The following is a 17,377-nucleotide window of genomic DNA, read 5'->3' on the forward strand; positions in this document are numbered from 1 at the left end:
GATGTGATGTGCTCCAATAAACAAAGTTATAAAAAATAAAAAAATAAATCGATTAAATATTCGAATATTGATCGTTGACAAATATAACGTTTTGGCCTATGTTTGGTCAAAACTTGGTCAAAAATGTTTATTCAGAACGATTAAGAAAACTATTAAGACTACATATATTACATCATTCTATTCAAATGAGATATTACATTCCTCTTATGTGAGTCACTTTGACCACCTGCGTCTCATCCTGTCTCACAACTTTACGGCCCTGCCCTCATCAGAGGCGACCGTGTGATTGATAACACCTCCCGTTCCCTTAGCGATTAACCCCTGGTGCAAGGGATTAATGTCCCGGCTCCCGGTGTGCAAGATAGGGGTGGCAGAGGGGTAACCTTGTGTATCTGTGGGTACCGGCGCTATCATTAAGCTCCACTATATCCTTGGGTTGCTCGGTTATGGAAGAAATCTTAATCCCGATTATTTGGGTCAATAAATAATCACGATTATTCAAACAATTATTTTTGAGTTTGAAAAAGTTATGCATTTATTCAGCATTCCTCTCCAAAAACACTCTTTGTAACAAGAAATTTCAACAAGAAATGTCCCCTTAAAAAAATAGACAAAAATGTCAAAATAGAAAATAATGTACAAAAATGTAGCTGTGTTATTTCCTTAAACCATTTAATTCATAAAACCAATATACTTAAAATATATACATAATAATAATAATCGAAACCCTAACCCAAAAATCGAAATCGATAAAAAAATGGATTAATTGCACAGCCCTACTCTATCCATACGTTCCCGTGCGGCGCTTATGAGTACAGAGGTTCTTTTCGCCTAACGTTCTCCGATCCCCCAGGTGAGGAAGACTCTGGACGCCACCATGCAGACCCTGCAGGACATGCTGACGGTGGAGGACTTCGACGTGTCCGAGGCCTTCCAGCACAGCCAGTCCACCGAGTCGGTGAAGTCGGCCTCCTCCGACTCGTCCATGAGCAAGGCCAACGTGGCCAAGAGGCGCGCCAACCAGCAGGAGACGGAGGGCTTCTACTTCACGGTGAGACTCGCTCTTCGGCCAGTTCACCCAGTCAGAGCGATCAGAGACACGCTCGGTTCGTCGCGCGGTCACCTTCCTGTGTGTGCCGACGCCCTGTTTCCTGTTTCCCATGCAGAAGTACAAAGAGTATCTGAACGGCAGCAACCTCATCGTGAAGCTGCAGGCCAAACACGACCTTCTGAAGCAGACCCTCGGAGAAGGTGAGAGCGAGTTTGATTTCCCCTGGTGAGCGAGGGGGGGCGGGGGGGGGGGGCAGACCGCGTGGCTGCTGGCGGCGGCTGTAGTCTGTACTTTGGTTTGATTTCGGATTGTGATCTGAGTGATCTTGTATTGGCTGCTCGTCACACAAAGCCCCCTCATTTGAGAGATAACTTTTTTCCCAATGTCATGACACATGACGTTTTCTCACACATGCGTGCGTCATCACGTGGTCTGTGGGTGTGCACGCATGCATACACGACATCTTATTAAAGTTCGAAATCATGCAAAAACATCGACAGGGCCCGAGGATTAGTGATGACTGGGAGAAAGTATAGTTTTGTGTGCTCTTTTACACACCATGCCACAGTCATCAACCCATTCACACACGCACACACACACACTCTGAAGACACACACACATACACAACACGGTCCCCAGTGATGTACGAAGTACAGTGAGTTGTTTATGAGCTCAATGAGCCGAGCCTAAAGTGATGAAAATCATTGTACTGTATAAATCAAACCCACTTAACCAACCCAGCACACACACACACACACACACACACACACACACACACACACACACACACACACACACACACACACACACACACACACACACACACACACACACACACACACACACACCAATGCGGTTTCTAGGGGCGACCGCTGAATGGCCGCTGCCTGGCACTGAGTCAAAGGCAGTCATGGGCGCTCGCACCACCGAGCAGGTCTGAATAGACGTCCCGTTTCCTCCCTCACACCCGGCATATTTTTGCCCCGTTCTCCATCTGCCGCCCCACAATAACCCCCTATTCCCCCCCCCTCCCCCCCACACACACTCACACACTCACACACACACACACACACACACACACACACACACACACACACACACTACTCCCTGTACGGCCCTGTTCCCGCCCCCTGACCCGACCACACCGCACCCCCGGGCCCATTGTCAGACGGCCGTTGACTAATCTCTCTCCCTCTCTCCTCTGCCTTCCCTTCTCTTCCCTCTCCTTTCAGGGGAGAGGCCGGACTATGGAACAACAAGGTAAGCCGCCCTGCGAGCAGGGAGTCAATAGAGCGGGCAGTCCGCGGGGATGACATCACCGACGCCCCGAGCGAGGCTGGCGTTATCGTTTCTCCCCCCCTCCGTCACGCGGCATCTCTCCGACGAGATGATGACAATTATCGTTCGTTTATGTCGCATGGTCCGAACGTCGCGATCTGTAGTATCTAACGAATCGACGGCGTGAAACCCCGGATGCAGCTGTGTTCTCAGCCTGTGAATCCCCCGAGATAAGAGCTGACTGCCGTGCTCATGTGTGTGGAAAAAAAGAGGTGTTTTTATTCACAGAAATATATCAACCGGACGTCATTCGACGGTATCATTTCAATGTTTTGTTGTAGGATTTGAAATGTAAGCTCAATATGTGATGCATTTATCCATGATGATGTGATCAGATTTCAGTGTACAAATCCTCCCCTACCATCTCCCCAGGAGCCCCTTCACACCCCTTAACCCACTCCGAGCCCGGCGGTTTAGGCCCAGCGCTCTTAGGTGTAAGATGTTTAACGGCAATATGGAGACCCTCATTCAGGTATTGCCCCTCCCCCCCCCCCCCCCCCGCCCTCCCATCTTCCTTCACTGGGAATGTTTTCGGAGCTGAGCCTCTTTCCTGGGCAATCTGGGGATCCTTGTTCTTATCCAACATGAGAGCACGCACAAACGCACACCCACACACACACACAAACACACACACACACACACACACCTCTTCCCTTCTTACCCCAGTTCACATCTTTATTTATTTTGAATTGTTCCTCTGGTGGAACCGTCTGTTGTCTCAGTCTGGGGTCTTTCAGAGAACTACACACTGTTCTCTTTTTCTTCTCTTGGAAGCAAATAAAACAACAAAAACAGCCCTCCCCCCCCCCCCCCCCCCCCCCCGCCTCCAGAACAGTGCATCCAAGCTGGGCGTTGGTCTGCTTTCAACCGTCTCCCTTCACTCTGTCTCAGCCTCCAGTCATCAGCCTGCGTCTGGCTGAGCAAACAAACGAGAGCAGCGCACAAGCACGGTGAAGTGGGATCAAACGGAGAGAGAGAGAGAGAGAGAGAGAGAGAGACGTGTGGATGAGGCTGGAAGCTACTCACAGAGATCAATAACATGAGGCTCTCTCTGTGGGGTCCAACAGTCACAGGCCTTTGGTTGTGGGGGGCTGGAACGGTCCCCACCTCTCCACCCCACCTGCCCCTGTCTCTGCTGCTGCCTCGACTGCCTGGTGGTTTGGGGCTGTTCTCTCTCTAATACCGGGGCTTGTCTTTATTTTCGTCTAACCTGTTTTGGTTCTTGCCTCTCTTCCTGTTTGTCTCCCTATCCCCCTGTCTGTCTCTCCTCTCTGTCTGTGACACCGCCCCAGGGGGAGAAGGAATGTCCGAGCCAGGAGCCAGGTACTCTCTCTCTCTCTCTCTGATTGGTTAAGCAGTAGGGTGGGGGCGTGCTGGGAATAGCATTCTTTACTTGTACGTCTGTCTGGCTCCTTTCAGCTCTCTGTCTGGACTCTGTCTGGGCTTTATTCGGCCACAGACGTGCATTAACCACATTCAGACGTGCATTAACCGTATTGATGTGCCTTATTTTGTGCACACATTTATCAAATTAGTATTCATTGATATTTTGCTACAATATGTATTGTTAACGGTTCATCAATCGGTGGATAAAGTGGTCTGCCGGCGTGACGATGTCTCCGTGGATCATGTGTCACACACATTTAACTCATGTTACAGTGTCGTTGTTTCGGCACCCTTTGATCAACTGAGGCGATACAGCTTCTGACGGTCGCTCTTGTCACCCGGTGTTCAGGAGACAGGGCAGGCCATACCTGCGGTGGTGGAGAGCTGCGTGAGATACATCAACCTGTACGGTAGGCTACTGCTGAGGTCCCGTCCCGCACACTGACTCCGTTCATCTGCTGTCTCTTGTCTCCTCTTGCTGTTCTCGCTGTTGTTCTCGCAGTTTGGTGCATTCCCCTTTGATGTGTGTGTGTGTGTGTGTGTGTGTGTATGTATGTGCGTGCATGTAATGATGATGTGTGTGTGTGTGTGTGTCTGTATATGCGCATATATGTGTGGATGTAGTTTGTGCTTGTGCATGCATGGGCGGACGTTGCGTATGTGCACATACGTGAATGCGGTATGTGCGTGCATGTGTGGATGTAGAATGTGCATGTGTGGATGTAGAATATGCGTGTGCATGTGTGGATGTAGTATGTGCTTGTGCATGTGTGGATGTAGTATGTGTGTGTGCAAGCCTGTGCGGATGTACTGTGGGTGTACATGTATGTAGTATGTTGGTGTGTACAGGGCGGGCGTGAATGTAGCGTGTGTGTGAACATGTGCATGCAGTATGTGCGTGGCATGTGAAGATATAGCGTGCGTCAGCCCCTGTGCGTGTGTGTCTCTCTCTCTCCATGTTTCATGCCCTGCATCTCTTCTGCAGGTCTGCAGCAGCAGGGAATTTTCCGTGTTCCAGGATCCCACGTCGAAGTCAATGACATTAAAAATTCATTTGAGCGAGGTCAGTCCCTGAACACCGGGCCCATCTCCCCTTGATCTCCTCTAAACTAGATTGTGTCCACAACAGCACAAGCCACGCTCCCTCCTGGAGAAATAAACAGCCGTCACATGACCGCAGTAATGGACCCCAATGTGATTTACGCTAAATGTGCAGCTCATCGTATCGTACTCTCCGATTAATAGTGAGCCTTTGAAACGCAAACACAAAGTTTCTGTTTTTCTGTTTAAAGTTGTTATTTTTTGGTGACATTTAGTTATTGACAACACGTGTCACCTCTATTCTAATTGGGTCCCGAGAGCCACGCCCCCCTCCTATCTTCCTCCTGCAGATGCTGCTAAGCTCCCCAAAGCTCCACAATAGGATGCAAACTGTTGTCCTCACATTAAATGGCCAACATATTACTGTGGCGCTACTGTGGTTACCGCAGCAACAGCATTGGAGCCGTGCAAATCAGCATTCTCATTCGACCTCTCTCTTTTGATGCTGACTGATGAAAATAGAATCATGTAAAAAGATTTTGGCAAACCTTGTCTTGTGACACGTGGGCCAAGATTCAAGTTTTTTGCAAATCAGCTGTTTTGCACTCGGCGTGTAGATCACCGGCTCCTTCAAAGGCCTGAACACCGCAGCACTGTAGGTGCAGGTGTAGGTCTAGGTGTAGGTCTAGGTGTAGGTGTAGGTCTAGGTGTAGGTCTAGGTGTAGGTGTAGGTGTAGGTTGGCAGCCCTGTGTACCACTGACCTTGTGGGCCGGTTTCAGGAGAGGACCCCCTGGTGGACGATCAGAGCGACCACGACATCAACTCAGTGGCCGGGGTCCTGAAGCTGTACTTCAGGGGTCTCGAGAACCCCCTGTTCCCCAAGGAGCTGTTCCTCGAATTCATCTCCACAACCAGTGAGTGAAGCCAAACACAACGCTGTTATCTGACACGCCCAGCTGGGATCATTCCCTCCTTTCTACCTCGACTGTATTCAGGCATTTATTTTCAGTAATTCTATACTTTATCCAAAGTTACCCAGATTTTTTAAGATGCTTTGATCTCTCTCTCTCTCTCTCTCTCTCTCTCTCTCTCTCTCTCTCTCTCTCTCTCTCTCTCTCTCTCTCTCTCTCTCTCTCTCTCTCTCTCTCTCTCTCTCTCTCTCTCTCTCTCTCTCTCTCTCTCTCTCTCTCTCTCTGTGTGTCATTCCCTATGTCTCTCTCTCGTTCAGAGCTGGAGTCAGGTGCGGAGCGGGCGCGCCACCTCCAGAAGCTGGTGGTGACCCTCTCGCGTCCCGCCATCATCGTGATGAGATACCTGTTTGCGTTCCTGAACCAGTAAGCGCTCTCTCTTTTCCACCGTCACCCTGAAACCCCCTCTCCAGAATCCCTCTCGTGGTGGAACAGTAACACCTCACCTCACCGCCCTCTGCGCCAGCGCTAAGCCACCAGGGGCCTTGATCTACAGTGATTTGAGGACAGCTAGGCGTTGCTAGGGGCATTGTCAGGCACGACGCGAAGCCAGCTACACCCCGGTCTCAAGTGGCTCGTTGCCTATTATAAAACGGTGGCTATAGACGACCCAGTAAGGTCGTAGTAAGGTCGTAAACAAGACAACATAAATTGTGATTGTGTATTTAAAACAATTTTCTTCCAGCAAGCGATATAGTTCCTCAAGACTGCAAAAAGAATGGTTGCTAAGCAACACAGGCCAGCATACTTTTGTGGTGCCGCATTTATCCTCAAAATCTGTTGTTATGTGGTCACAGGTGTGGTTACTATTTATTGCACTTATGCTGTACTTTAATGAGCAAACCAGAATTAGGGAATGGAACTATCCATTTATTACGTGTGGCTGGTAGCTCTTTACACTACGGGTGTACAAATGAATCGTTAAAACCATGTTGTTCACTTATGGTGTTCTTGTAAGCCCTAACTCTAGCCCTAACCCTAACCCCTTTGCTGATTCTATTTCTGCTATTAATGATGCCTATTACTGCATTAATAGAATAGAATAATGTAATGTAATTCTCTTTATTGTCATTGCACAATAAAGAGTACAGTGAAATTGAAATGTCATCAAGACGGTGCGATTCACAACAACAAAATATATAATCACTCATTAACTCAAGAAGGTTCATGGCTTCTTTTACCCTGAAATAAAGTGTCATGCTTCCCCCCGCCCCCCCCGCCCCCACCCCCCAGCCTGTCCCAATACAGCGACGAGAACATGATGGACCCCTACAACATCGCCACCTGCTTCGGGCCCACCCTGATGCCCATCCCCGACGACCAGGACCCCGTGGGCTGCCAGGCGCACGTCAACGAGGTCATCAAGACCATCCTCATCCACCACGAGGCCATCTTCCCCGGGCACCAGGAGCTGGAGGGGCCCGTCTACGAGAAGTGCATGGCCGAGGTGGAGGAGTACTGGTGAGTTGGCCTGGGTATACCCATGCTGCCTTGCGCTTGACTTCCTTTCGCGCTGCTAGGCAGCCTGGGTTCCATGGATCCATGGAACAAATCACAGAACGGGGAGGGACGGCAAGACGACAACGACGTCTATTCGACACACACATCGTCTTCTTCCTCATCGAAATTCTGTCACTCTACATACATCATCTGGTATAATTGATACGATTGGCTATGAGCTACGTACAGACTCATGTGAGAGACATTCGTAGCGCCCAATAAACGGCTCCGGGCAATCGTAAACCACGCCTCAAATACGAGAAAATGAATGTGTGGTTCCCAGACCTCATCTCAATGTGGATTGAGATGAGGTCTGGCATAAGCCGGCTACTGGTGAGAGGCTGTGGTCCTGGGGGGTGGAGGAGGACTGGTGAGAGGCTGTGGTCCTGGGGGCTGGAGGAGGACTGGTGAGAGGCTGTGGTCCTGGGGGGTGGAGGAGGACTGGTGAGAGGCTGTGGTCCTGGGGGGTGGAGGAGGACTGGTGAGAGGCTGTGGTCCTGGGGGGTGGAGGAGGACTGGTGAGAGGCTGTGGTCCTGGGGGGTGGAGGAGGACTGGTGAGAGGCTGTGGTCCTGGGGGCTGGAGGAGGACTGGTGAGAGGCTGTGGTCCTGGGGGCTGGAGGAGGACTGGTGAGAGGCTGTGGTCCTGGGGGCTGGAGGAGGACTGGTGAGAGGCTGTGGTCCTGGGGGGTTGAGGAGGACTGGTGAGAGGCTGTGGTCCTGGGGGCTGGAGGAGGACTGGTGAGAGGCTGTGGTCCTGGGGGCTGGAGGAGGAATGGTGAAATCGAAAAAAATCCAATCCCGGTTATTTTTCGAGTTTGAAAACGCGATGCATTTATTCAGCATTTCTCTCAAAAAACATTAAAATAGGAAATTATGTTGAAATATGTATCCAACTGTTATGCAATTTCTATAAAACATTTAATGAATAAAATAAATATAATATATATATCATATATATATATATTAGTTTGGTGATCGTATGACACAAAAATTCAAAATCGCGTGAGTGAGTGTCAATGGTCATGGGAGAGTGATGCGGCATGACCACTGTCTAGTCAGGATCCCGCCACTCTATAGTCTATTTAGTAGAGGCTTTTAGCCGCAGTATCCTGCTCATTAGTGACCAGACCTATTTGGGCCTGTCTCACTGATGATGTGAACAGCCAAAGGCCCCCGGATCTGGATCAATAAGGTGCTCACTTATCTTATCTGATCTTATGTCTTTAAGGAGCAGGTATGGGTTAGGGCATCTCGATCAGGGATGACCCTAGGTAGACTGTGTGACATTTGGGCTCAGAATCTCTATCTCTTCTCTCTCTGTCTCTGTCTCTGTCTCTGTCTCTGTCTCTCTCTCTCTCTCTCTCTCTAAACGCTTCTTCCTCACCCATTTCCTGTGTGTTTTGTGTGTGTTTCAGCGAGAGCCCTCACAGTGAGCCCGGGGCGCTGGACGAGGTAGACAACGGCACCGGGCCCAACAGCAGTGACGAAGGTGAGGGGGGATCCTCGCGGGTCTGGCAAAAGGGGTGAATGGGAAGCAACGCTGACTGTTGGAAAAAGATTCAGGCTCACCCTCTGAACAAGCGTTAAGTTGAGGTTAAATTAAACAAGAGTTACTAGACTCTGAAGATGACAAACCCATAGGTCTGCAAATTACGAAGGGGAAGATACACCGGTTATAAAGGAATAGGGGGTAGGCAGGGAGACAGAACAATATGTATTGTTTGTCCATATAAGGGCGTCACTGAAGAAGATAGCCTGCTGCTGGGTGCCTCGTTGAGTCTTGCTGTCTTAGGTAAGCATAAACATGGCCAGAGGCTTCACCTGCTGCAACAGATCCTCCCTAGCTAGGACATTGGTATGAGGGGTGAACTAGGATCCTGTAGCAGAACCTTTAGTCAGTTATCGCGAGTTAATTGGTATGCAAATACTAATATTAGTGTTGTGTACGTCCCAACGGACGTGTAGAACAGCATTCAAGTCCTATCATCTCTTCCCCACTGAACTGAGCTCCGATATGGGTAACAATTTACAATGAGGGTGCACAAATTGAACCCTTCATTTCCATTAGTTAACGCGGTAATAAGCATTACCGTGTAGCTTTACATCGGGGCCAGGGGTAGAGTGTGAGTCTGTGTTTTCGTCCTCGCAGAGCTGGAGCAGAGCGAGGCCATCGCCAAGTTCGACTACGTGGGTCGCAGTCCCCGCGAGCTGTCCTTCAAGAAGGGCGCGTCCCTCCTGCTGTACCACCGGGCCTCCCAGGACTGGTGGGAGGGCCGGCACAACGGCGTGGACGGCCTGATACCTCACCAGTACATCGTGGTGCAGGACCTGTAGGCGCCACTCTCCTCCTTCTAAGCCCACAGCTTGGGTTCATTCATCCTGTTGTCCGATGTCTGACTGGATAGGATGATGGAGAAAATGTGTTTTGTGTAGCGGGTGCTGTTGAGTTTATGAATGAACAGGTTCAGTTACTACGACTCTACTAATAATAATTGTATCATACTACCTCTTTGGTAATTATTACTTTTTAAAGATGAAAACAATGCCAGTTAGATCAGCGGTTACTTATGCACAGATCTCATGTAGATTAAATTACAAATTTCTCCTACGGGGGATTAATAAAGTTGTATCTTATCTTATTTTATCTTATTAGGATTAAAAAAGAATCTTTTGATAGTGAGATAACTGTCAAGAATAACAGAATGGTCTTTAACATCTTAAAGACTAAATGCATATATGTTATAATATACGTTAGAACTAAATCGAGGTGGAAGAAACAAAGCTGCTCGGTGTCACATTGGACAGTCATCTGTCATGGTCTACTCACATAAACAACATAACCAAGAAAATGGGGAGAGGGTCGACTATCGAAAATCAGGAGATGTGCAGTGTTCTTAACATCAACCTCTGTGGTCCAGGTTATCCAGCCACTGGTTCTAACTTCTGTCCCATCTTGACTATTGTCCTGCTGTGTGGAAAAAAAAAAAGGACTTGAGAAAACTACAACTAGTCCAAAATAGAGCGGAGCGCCTGGCACTGCAGTGTGGAAATGGGTCTAATATTTCACATATGCATAAATGCCTATTTTGGCTCACGGTAGAACAAAGACTGCTAGCTGGTCTGACTTCATTTTTTAGGAGCATTTGTGTTAGCAACAAACCTTATTGTTTGTTACAAATTAATTCATTACACCAGTAAGACATAACTACTCTACCAGGCAGGTGGTGATGGAACGTTTTACAGTGCCCATGCCTAAATCGAATGCAATGAAAAAAACACTTATGTACAGAGCTATGTCAATATGGAACTCTTTACCTCACATAATCATAGACGTTAAGGTTAGAATACACTTTAAAAAAACAGCTCAAAGTCCATTTTAATAATTTACAATAGTTTATTTAGACTTGTCAATATCGGTCATTGTGTGCAGGTTATGTAATGTTATTGGAGGGGTGCTGTGAAACATCACACTTGCTACTTCACACACAATTTTACCTATGTATGATGTCTTTCTTTACCCTCTCTATGATGTAATATTTGTACATTGTTTTTGTTTTTTAATTTCTTCTTATCTTCTTTATCCTGTTTTTGTGTATTGTTGATTTATTATATGTTTGTCTTGTTAAAAGTGGACCCCAGGAAGAGTAGCTGTTGCCAAGTGTAATGGCTAATGGGGATTCTAATAAACTAAACTAAACTGTTAGAGAACCCGGCAAGTCTTAAATGAAGGTTGCTAAGGAGCCTATTAATGATTCATTAGATGAGAGATCCTGAAGCTAAGGATAGACCCGGCTTTCTTCATTTACCCTCCTAGTTCTTCATAGGTGTGTGTGTGTGTGTGTCTGCAGGGATGACGCCTTCTCAGACAGCGCCACGCACCGATCCGACGGCGAGCCCGGCGGCGCTCATCACCATGACGACCTGAGACCTACACCCAGGGGCGACCACACGCCCGAGCATCGCTACGAAGCCGCGCAGGGAAGGTACGGACCTACGAACTGAGACAGTCCGATTCAAAATCCACCAAAAAAAAACACAACAATCGAACGTTTTTCAAATCCTCCCTGCGTCCCCTCCACCCCCCCTCCCCCCCTTAGGGTGAGGGTGCGCTCAGACGGGGGCGCGGCCGCCACCCCTCGCCACCGGGGCGGGTCCGAGCACCACCACACCCCCCCGCGGGCCTTGGACCCCCACCCCCCCCGGGTGCTCCCGCGCCCCTGCAGCCCCCTGAAGATGGGGGTCCCGCGGGGCCTCACGGAGAGCCCCGAGAAGCGCCGGCTGGCCACCTTCGGGGGCGCCGGGGGCCCGGGTCACCCCGACCGCAAGGCGCTCTACGACAGCCACTCCCAGCGGTCCTCTCAGAGGTCCTCGCCGAGCGCCACGCGCCACGGCAGCCTGGGGGACCACAAGGCGTTGGAGGCGGAGGCACTGGCCGAGGTGAGGGCGGTCACGTGACGCCGTATGTCCTACGTCATGTGACGGTGTTCTGCGACATGTGACCGTGAATGTTCTGCCTCATGTGTGTGTGTTCTGCTTCATGTGAAGGCTAGCAAGGTCGTCGTTAAAGAGCGCAGTGTGTCCAGGGTGATGTTTCCACCACGTGGAGCCAGCGCCGACTCAAAGTGGAGTCGTTAGGGTTAGATTACGCAACGGGCCAAAGAGTTTCTTCTGCTTTTTTACTTTTCCATTCGGAAATAAACGCTGAGCACGAGCCTTTGGGCGGGTTGAGAGCAGGGCTCACCGCGAAGAAATAACCAAACGTTTTCTACTGACGTTGAATAGATTGTTATGCTACTTCACTTAATCTTTTGTAATTGTTGAAAGTTGCTGAATTTGGTGGATTAATAATGCATAGCAAGGAATTGCAATATCAGGTCATCAACATATTGACATTATTTAGTGCAATGTTTCGTTATCGTTATGTTATATTATTAGAGTGACGAGTTACTCTCTCACCAAAGAAGCAGGTTTACAGTATTGTACAGTACTGTAGTGTACAGTACTGTATTGTACAGTAGTGTATTGTACAGTACTGTTTTGTAAAGTACTGTATTTCTAAACATCTCCCTCCTCCCCCAGGACATCGAGAAGACCATGAACACGGCTCTCCACGAGCTGCGGGAGCTGGAGCGCCAGAACGTGGCCAAGCACGCTCCGGACGTGGTGCTGGACACCCTGGAGCCCATGAAGCACCCGCGGGGGCCCGAGGCCCCAAGCAGCCCCCTGCACACCATGGTGATCCGGGACCCCGACGCGGTCCAGCGCCGCAGCAGCAGCAGCAGCTCCTCCTCCGAGACCACCATGAGCACCTTCAAACCCGCGCTGTCGGCACGGCGACCCAGCGCGCCCCTGAGGCCCCCCCCGGTGCGACCGGTGCGGCCGGCCCCCGTGCTGGTCCCGGGGCCCCACCGCTCCAGCAGCTCCAGCTCCTCCGGCCTGGGGAGTCCGGGCATCGCCTCGTCGGATCGGGTGTTCCCCAAGGCGCCGTCCCCGTCCCCCTCCACCTCTTCGTCCTCGTCGGACAAGCAGAGGGAGTGAGGCGTGTGTCTAGGGGCCGGGGTTCTAGGGGGGGTCTAGGGGCCCCCCCATGTACGATGTGGAGCCGAGGTTGTGAGGAGAACCACACCCTTCCCCTCTGTTTCCTCTCCCTGTGATCACCAGCCAACACGATGTGTAACACCTCGCTGGTGCCCGGGAACACACACACACACACACACACACACACACACACACACACACACACACACACACACACTGGTACAAATGGGTACTCATTTAGTGTTGTCGATGGGGATGGACTATAGGAGGACACCAAGTAAGTGGACTATCAGTGACTTTTAAGCACAAAGGATGAGAATATGATCATTTAGACATTTTCAAGACTACCTTGGGCCATGCTGGATGGAAACGGGACTATCTGGAAAAGTACTTTATTATTATTACTGTGTTACGTTCAGCCGGCCAAAACATCTCATTTTAACATAGTAGTCGTACCTCGCGGCGGCGTGCACAGACACGCTAGGCCCGGGCATCTCAGCACTATCTTAATCCACCTATCTTACCATCTTTAGATAATATATATTACCTCAAGAAACATTTAGCACTTGCTCTTATCATAAAAAAAAAAAGACTAATGCACATATAAACTATAGGCAATCGTGCAGCGTTGGTAAATTCTGTGTTTTCTGCATTTTGATCAAGTTGTACTCTTCAAGATTTCTAGCACATCAGAGATTCAGTGGAACCTGGCTCGGTAGAGCCCAGTCAGGCTGGGGCCGTTCATGTGGGGACTGTTTACTATTGCTGTTGTGTCATTTAGCCTGAGGATAATCCTCTTCTTTCAAGTGTAATAGGCACGTTTAACTGGAAAGAAGCGTACTGTTAAAGGTTACTTATATTGTACAAATAACACTGTGCCATAGGAACAGGATATATTATGGTCTATAGCGTGTGTAGCGCGTTTGGTACTCCTCGCACAAACATTAACAAAACAAGAATAAATGCAAGAAATCTGCAGTGTGTTTTTCTCTCTCCTTCTGTATTTCCTATTTATCTTGAATAAACAATTAGCATATTGATTGAACACCAAGAAACAAAGACCCTTATAAAAAGGGAACACCGTTAAATACAATTTACCTCAACATTAAAAAATGCATGAAACCACCCACGTACATTTTAGTAGGGGCTCGGTGGTGTGGAGTTTGTGTTACAATGACTCTCATGAGAATAGTAATGAAAGCATTCAGAATCTGTTCCATACCGCCCCCTAGTGGACCGATACTTACTCAACAAGCACTGCGAATGACCTTCTAGGGCCCCCTAGTGGCCATAATACTACAACGCTTTGTTGTATCTAGTTGGTACAATACAGGTCGATTTTTTTATTCATTCGTTACGATAATTGTAGAAAAAAATTAAAATGTGTGAAAACCTAAACAAATCCGGTCATCTGGAAGACAATGGTCCAAGATCGATTCTTAACCTTGGTAACTGCTATTTCATGAACAGAAAAGTTGCAAAAATATAGCAACAGTTGAATTAAAGCCTTGCTACATTAACTCCACAGAAATAAGAGTGGTGTTTTTTAACTGAGTGGGGATGGATGTCTGAGGCCTGTCTGAGCCTTGCTACCGGACAGCCCATTCAGGTTTAATCCATTTAGGTGTGTGCTCATTGCGATGAAAGCGAGAATAAAATGAGATTAGGGCCTTCGCCTGGGGCCCTTCCAGCAGCCAGCGAAGGCCAGGACTCTGGCTCTGATTTCCTGGGGTTCAAAAGACCTTTGCATTAAAAGGCTCTCACGATTACTGAGGACTCAACAGCTGAGCCTGGGGCCCGACTTGATGGTTCATAGCCCCTAAGTGCATCAGTCTACAGATGACCATTCATAATTACTTTGTTGTCTTTTCCATTGGACATGTCTGTCATTCTGTACGATCATAATTTAATAAAGACCAACATCTACTTATGAGCATATTGGTAGAACATGAGTTGCTGTCTCATTATGTTTTTATGAATTTCCTAGAGGTTTGCTCTTTCCAAGAAAGGTTATGTATGCCCTCTTCTCGTTTCTATCGCCATGGATACTGGTGATAGCAAAAACAAACCCATTAACCCACAAGCACGTGGATAAGATGGCTGGACCGTTAAGGCTTCTTCCTACGAAATGAAGTACTAAATGAGGCAGTTCGTCTGGCTGGTGTTTTGTGATTTTGTTTGGCTGGCTCCATGTGAACTTTGGGGAACAATGCTAACCGTCTCTCTCTCTCTCTCTCTCTCTCTCTCTCTCTCTCTCTCTCTCTCTCTCTCTCTCTCTCTCTCACACACACACACTATTAAGAGAGAATACGGACTACAACTATATGTTGTAAGGAGTTATAGTTGACTAGAGTTAAAAATAATAATACCGTGTCGGCTAAGAGTGGTCCACTGTATAGACGCGTATAAAATCGGCAATTTTTCCATAGGGAACCATTGGTTTACGCGCGTATGAGGCGCGTACATGCGTTACATGCGTAAAAGCAACATTTTGGTTTGTTGCATTTTGTTTGGGTATTTCCAACATGGTAAAGATGGTTTGTTGTTCCCAGTATTTGTTTTGTCTGTCTGGGTAAGTTTCCTCCGTTCTGGCTCGGTCGGTCCTTGTGATTTTGGTACTGGTTTTCTGTCCAAACCATATAATCGCACATTTTCTAATCTTCCATACACTACACTAATCCCTTTACAGATTTCATGATACTTACTTTATTCTAATAAATAACTTTATCCCTTATCATGTGTGGATCCCGATCTTTGCTCTGACCCGAGCCTCGTCTTAATGCAGCCAAGGAGATTATGAGCGTTATGAATAATTATTAGATTATTGTGTTGTACAATGAAAGACAGTAAAGATTCAATATGAATGGCAAAATAAGGATGGGATTTTATTTGAACAATAAAATATGTGTTGGGCAAATTATAGAGAGGCTGAGATTCAGTGTTGGGAATAGCGCCGTTTAAAAGAACGGCGTTATGTAACGCCGTTATTATTTCAGTAACGGGGTATTCTAACTAATTACTATTTCCGTCGTTACAACGCCGTTACCGTTACTGTACGAAAAATGCAGTGCGTTACTATGAATTGATTGAATAAACTGCGTAATCCGAACGCATCCCTGGCTGCTGGCTCCAAACACAAACTGCTAGTGAGGAGACCGGGTGGTTTAACAACGAGATAAGGCAGAGTCATGTTTCATGGTGGCCAATCGGAGCCAGTGTTTTTACACAAGCCAGGACACGCGCGCCACACACACGCAAACGCACACACCAAACCGAATCGATGAAGCAGCAGAAATGGCGAGTACGGAGCAATCAGATGAAAAGTTTGAATTTTCTGTAGTATCTGGCAGATGTTCCACAGCCTTTGCAACCAAGCAAATTGAAATCCAGGCCCCATCCACACTAACCCGGGTAAATGTAAAAACGCCCATCCACAATGAAAAAGATCACCGTCCACACTATGGTTTTCATATCGTTTTCACAATGTTTTGCATCCACGTTCCACACAGAAATCATTTTGATAAACAGTTGTTGTCATGGTTACGTTACTCCGCCACCCCTCTCTGTTAAGATTACAGGCGCACGATCAGATGATATTCACAGTTGATCAGCTGGTTAATCATTTTCGACCCGGTCTTGTCCAGAAACGCCGCTCCAAGTAGGCGACGGTTTGAACTGTCGTCTTTCGTTTTTTTATACCATCACTTAAGAACATTAAGTACAGCGCTCGCCTCCGGCGTTGAGCAACGATTATGTTTGACTCAATATGTCGAGTTGTTTCTGGAGATAAATAAGTACAATGTACAGAGAGATCCTCATTTGCATTTCACCTGCCATTCTTTTGATGAGCTTCTCGGTCTATAGCGCAAGCTTGTGGCAGTGTCATGGCAGTGTCATGGCAATCGAACGTCATCGTTTCTGAAAGCCTCCGTCTGTCCACACTACAACGCGAACCCATCGGTTTCACATTTATCCACCTCAGCGATCGTTTTCGAAAAGCATCGTTTTCAGCGTCGGAATTCTCTGTTTTAGTTTGGACGGAAGGACTAAACGGATGAATATTGATGCATTTGTAGATTTACCCGGGTTAGTGTGGATCGGGGCCTCAGTTGGAAGCATATCAGGGCCTTGAATGGGCAGTTCAACCATATAACACATTCAGGCCAAGTGAAAACTGCTCAGAAAAATCCAAATCTTTCACATATAGGAACTTTCTTTTTTTTTAAAGTAACGCAAATAGTTACTTTCCCTGGTAACTAGTTACTTTTATTATAGAGTAATTCAGTTACTAACTCAGTTACTTTTTGGAACAAGTAGTGAGTAACTATAACTAATTACTTTTTTAAAGTAACGTTCCCAACACTGCGATTATAGATTTCATATTCAAAAGGCGAAGGGGTGAAAAAATGTAAGAAATATATTTAAGAAATATAGGCCTACTCAAAGCCCAAATCATTGATATCATACCCTATCCAATAATAAAGAAATTTGAATTTGAATGGTAACAATTCCGTTAAATCCTCGTCCTCGTTTTGAACGTCTCACTCCTCAT

At 47.6% G+C, this 17,377-nt stretch overlaps 1 protein-coding gene across 3 annotated transcripts in view; it reads left to right on the plus strand.

Annotated features, from left to right (window-relative positions):
• Positions 1–13,803, plus strand: part of LOC132471180 (SLIT-ROBO Rho GTPase-activating protein 3-like) — a 34,485-nt gene extending 20,682 nt beyond the window's left edge. Inside the window, exons 9-22 of one of the 3 annotated variants that reach the window (XM_060070290.1) lie at positions 854–1,051; positions 1,167–1,251; positions 2,284–2,311; positions 2,762–2,861; positions 4,125–4,185; positions 4,761–4,838; positions 5,597–5,731; positions 6,046–6,151; positions 7,019–7,246; positions 8,703–8,776; positions 9,437–9,617; positions 11,136–11,270; positions 11,385–11,724; positions 12,367–13,803. In XM_060070290.1, coding sequence (XP_059926273.1) covers positions 854–1,051; positions 1,167–1,251; positions 2,284–2,311; positions 2,762–2,861; positions 4,125–4,185; positions 4,761–4,838; positions 5,597–5,731; positions 6,046–6,151; positions 7,019–7,246; positions 8,703–8,776; positions 9,437–9,617; positions 11,136–11,270; positions 11,385–11,724; positions 12,367–12,825 — 2,208 coding nt within the window. In that variant the 3' untranslated portion in view covers positions 12,826–13,803. Of the gene's footprint in view, positions 1–853; positions 1,052–1,166; positions 1,252–2,283; positions 2,312–2,761; positions 2,862–3,681; positions 3,713–4,124; positions 4,186–4,760; positions 4,839–5,596; positions 5,732–6,045; positions 6,152–7,018; positions 7,247–8,702; positions 8,777–9,436; positions 9,618–11,135; positions 11,271–11,384; positions 11,725–12,366 lie in introns of those variants that run through there. The other 2 variants (XM_060070291.1, XM_060070292.1) reach the window with 2 other exon arrangements.
• Positions 13,804–17,377: the final 3,574 nt, after the last annotated feature.

The sequence above is a fragment of the Gadus macrocephalus genome, chromosome 13, assembly GCF_031168955.1.
Source record: "Gadus macrocephalus chromosome 13, ASM3116895v1".
NCBI classification, from domain to species: Eukaryota; Metazoa; Chordata; class Actinopteri; order Gadiformes; family Gadidae; genus Gadus; species Gadus macrocephalus.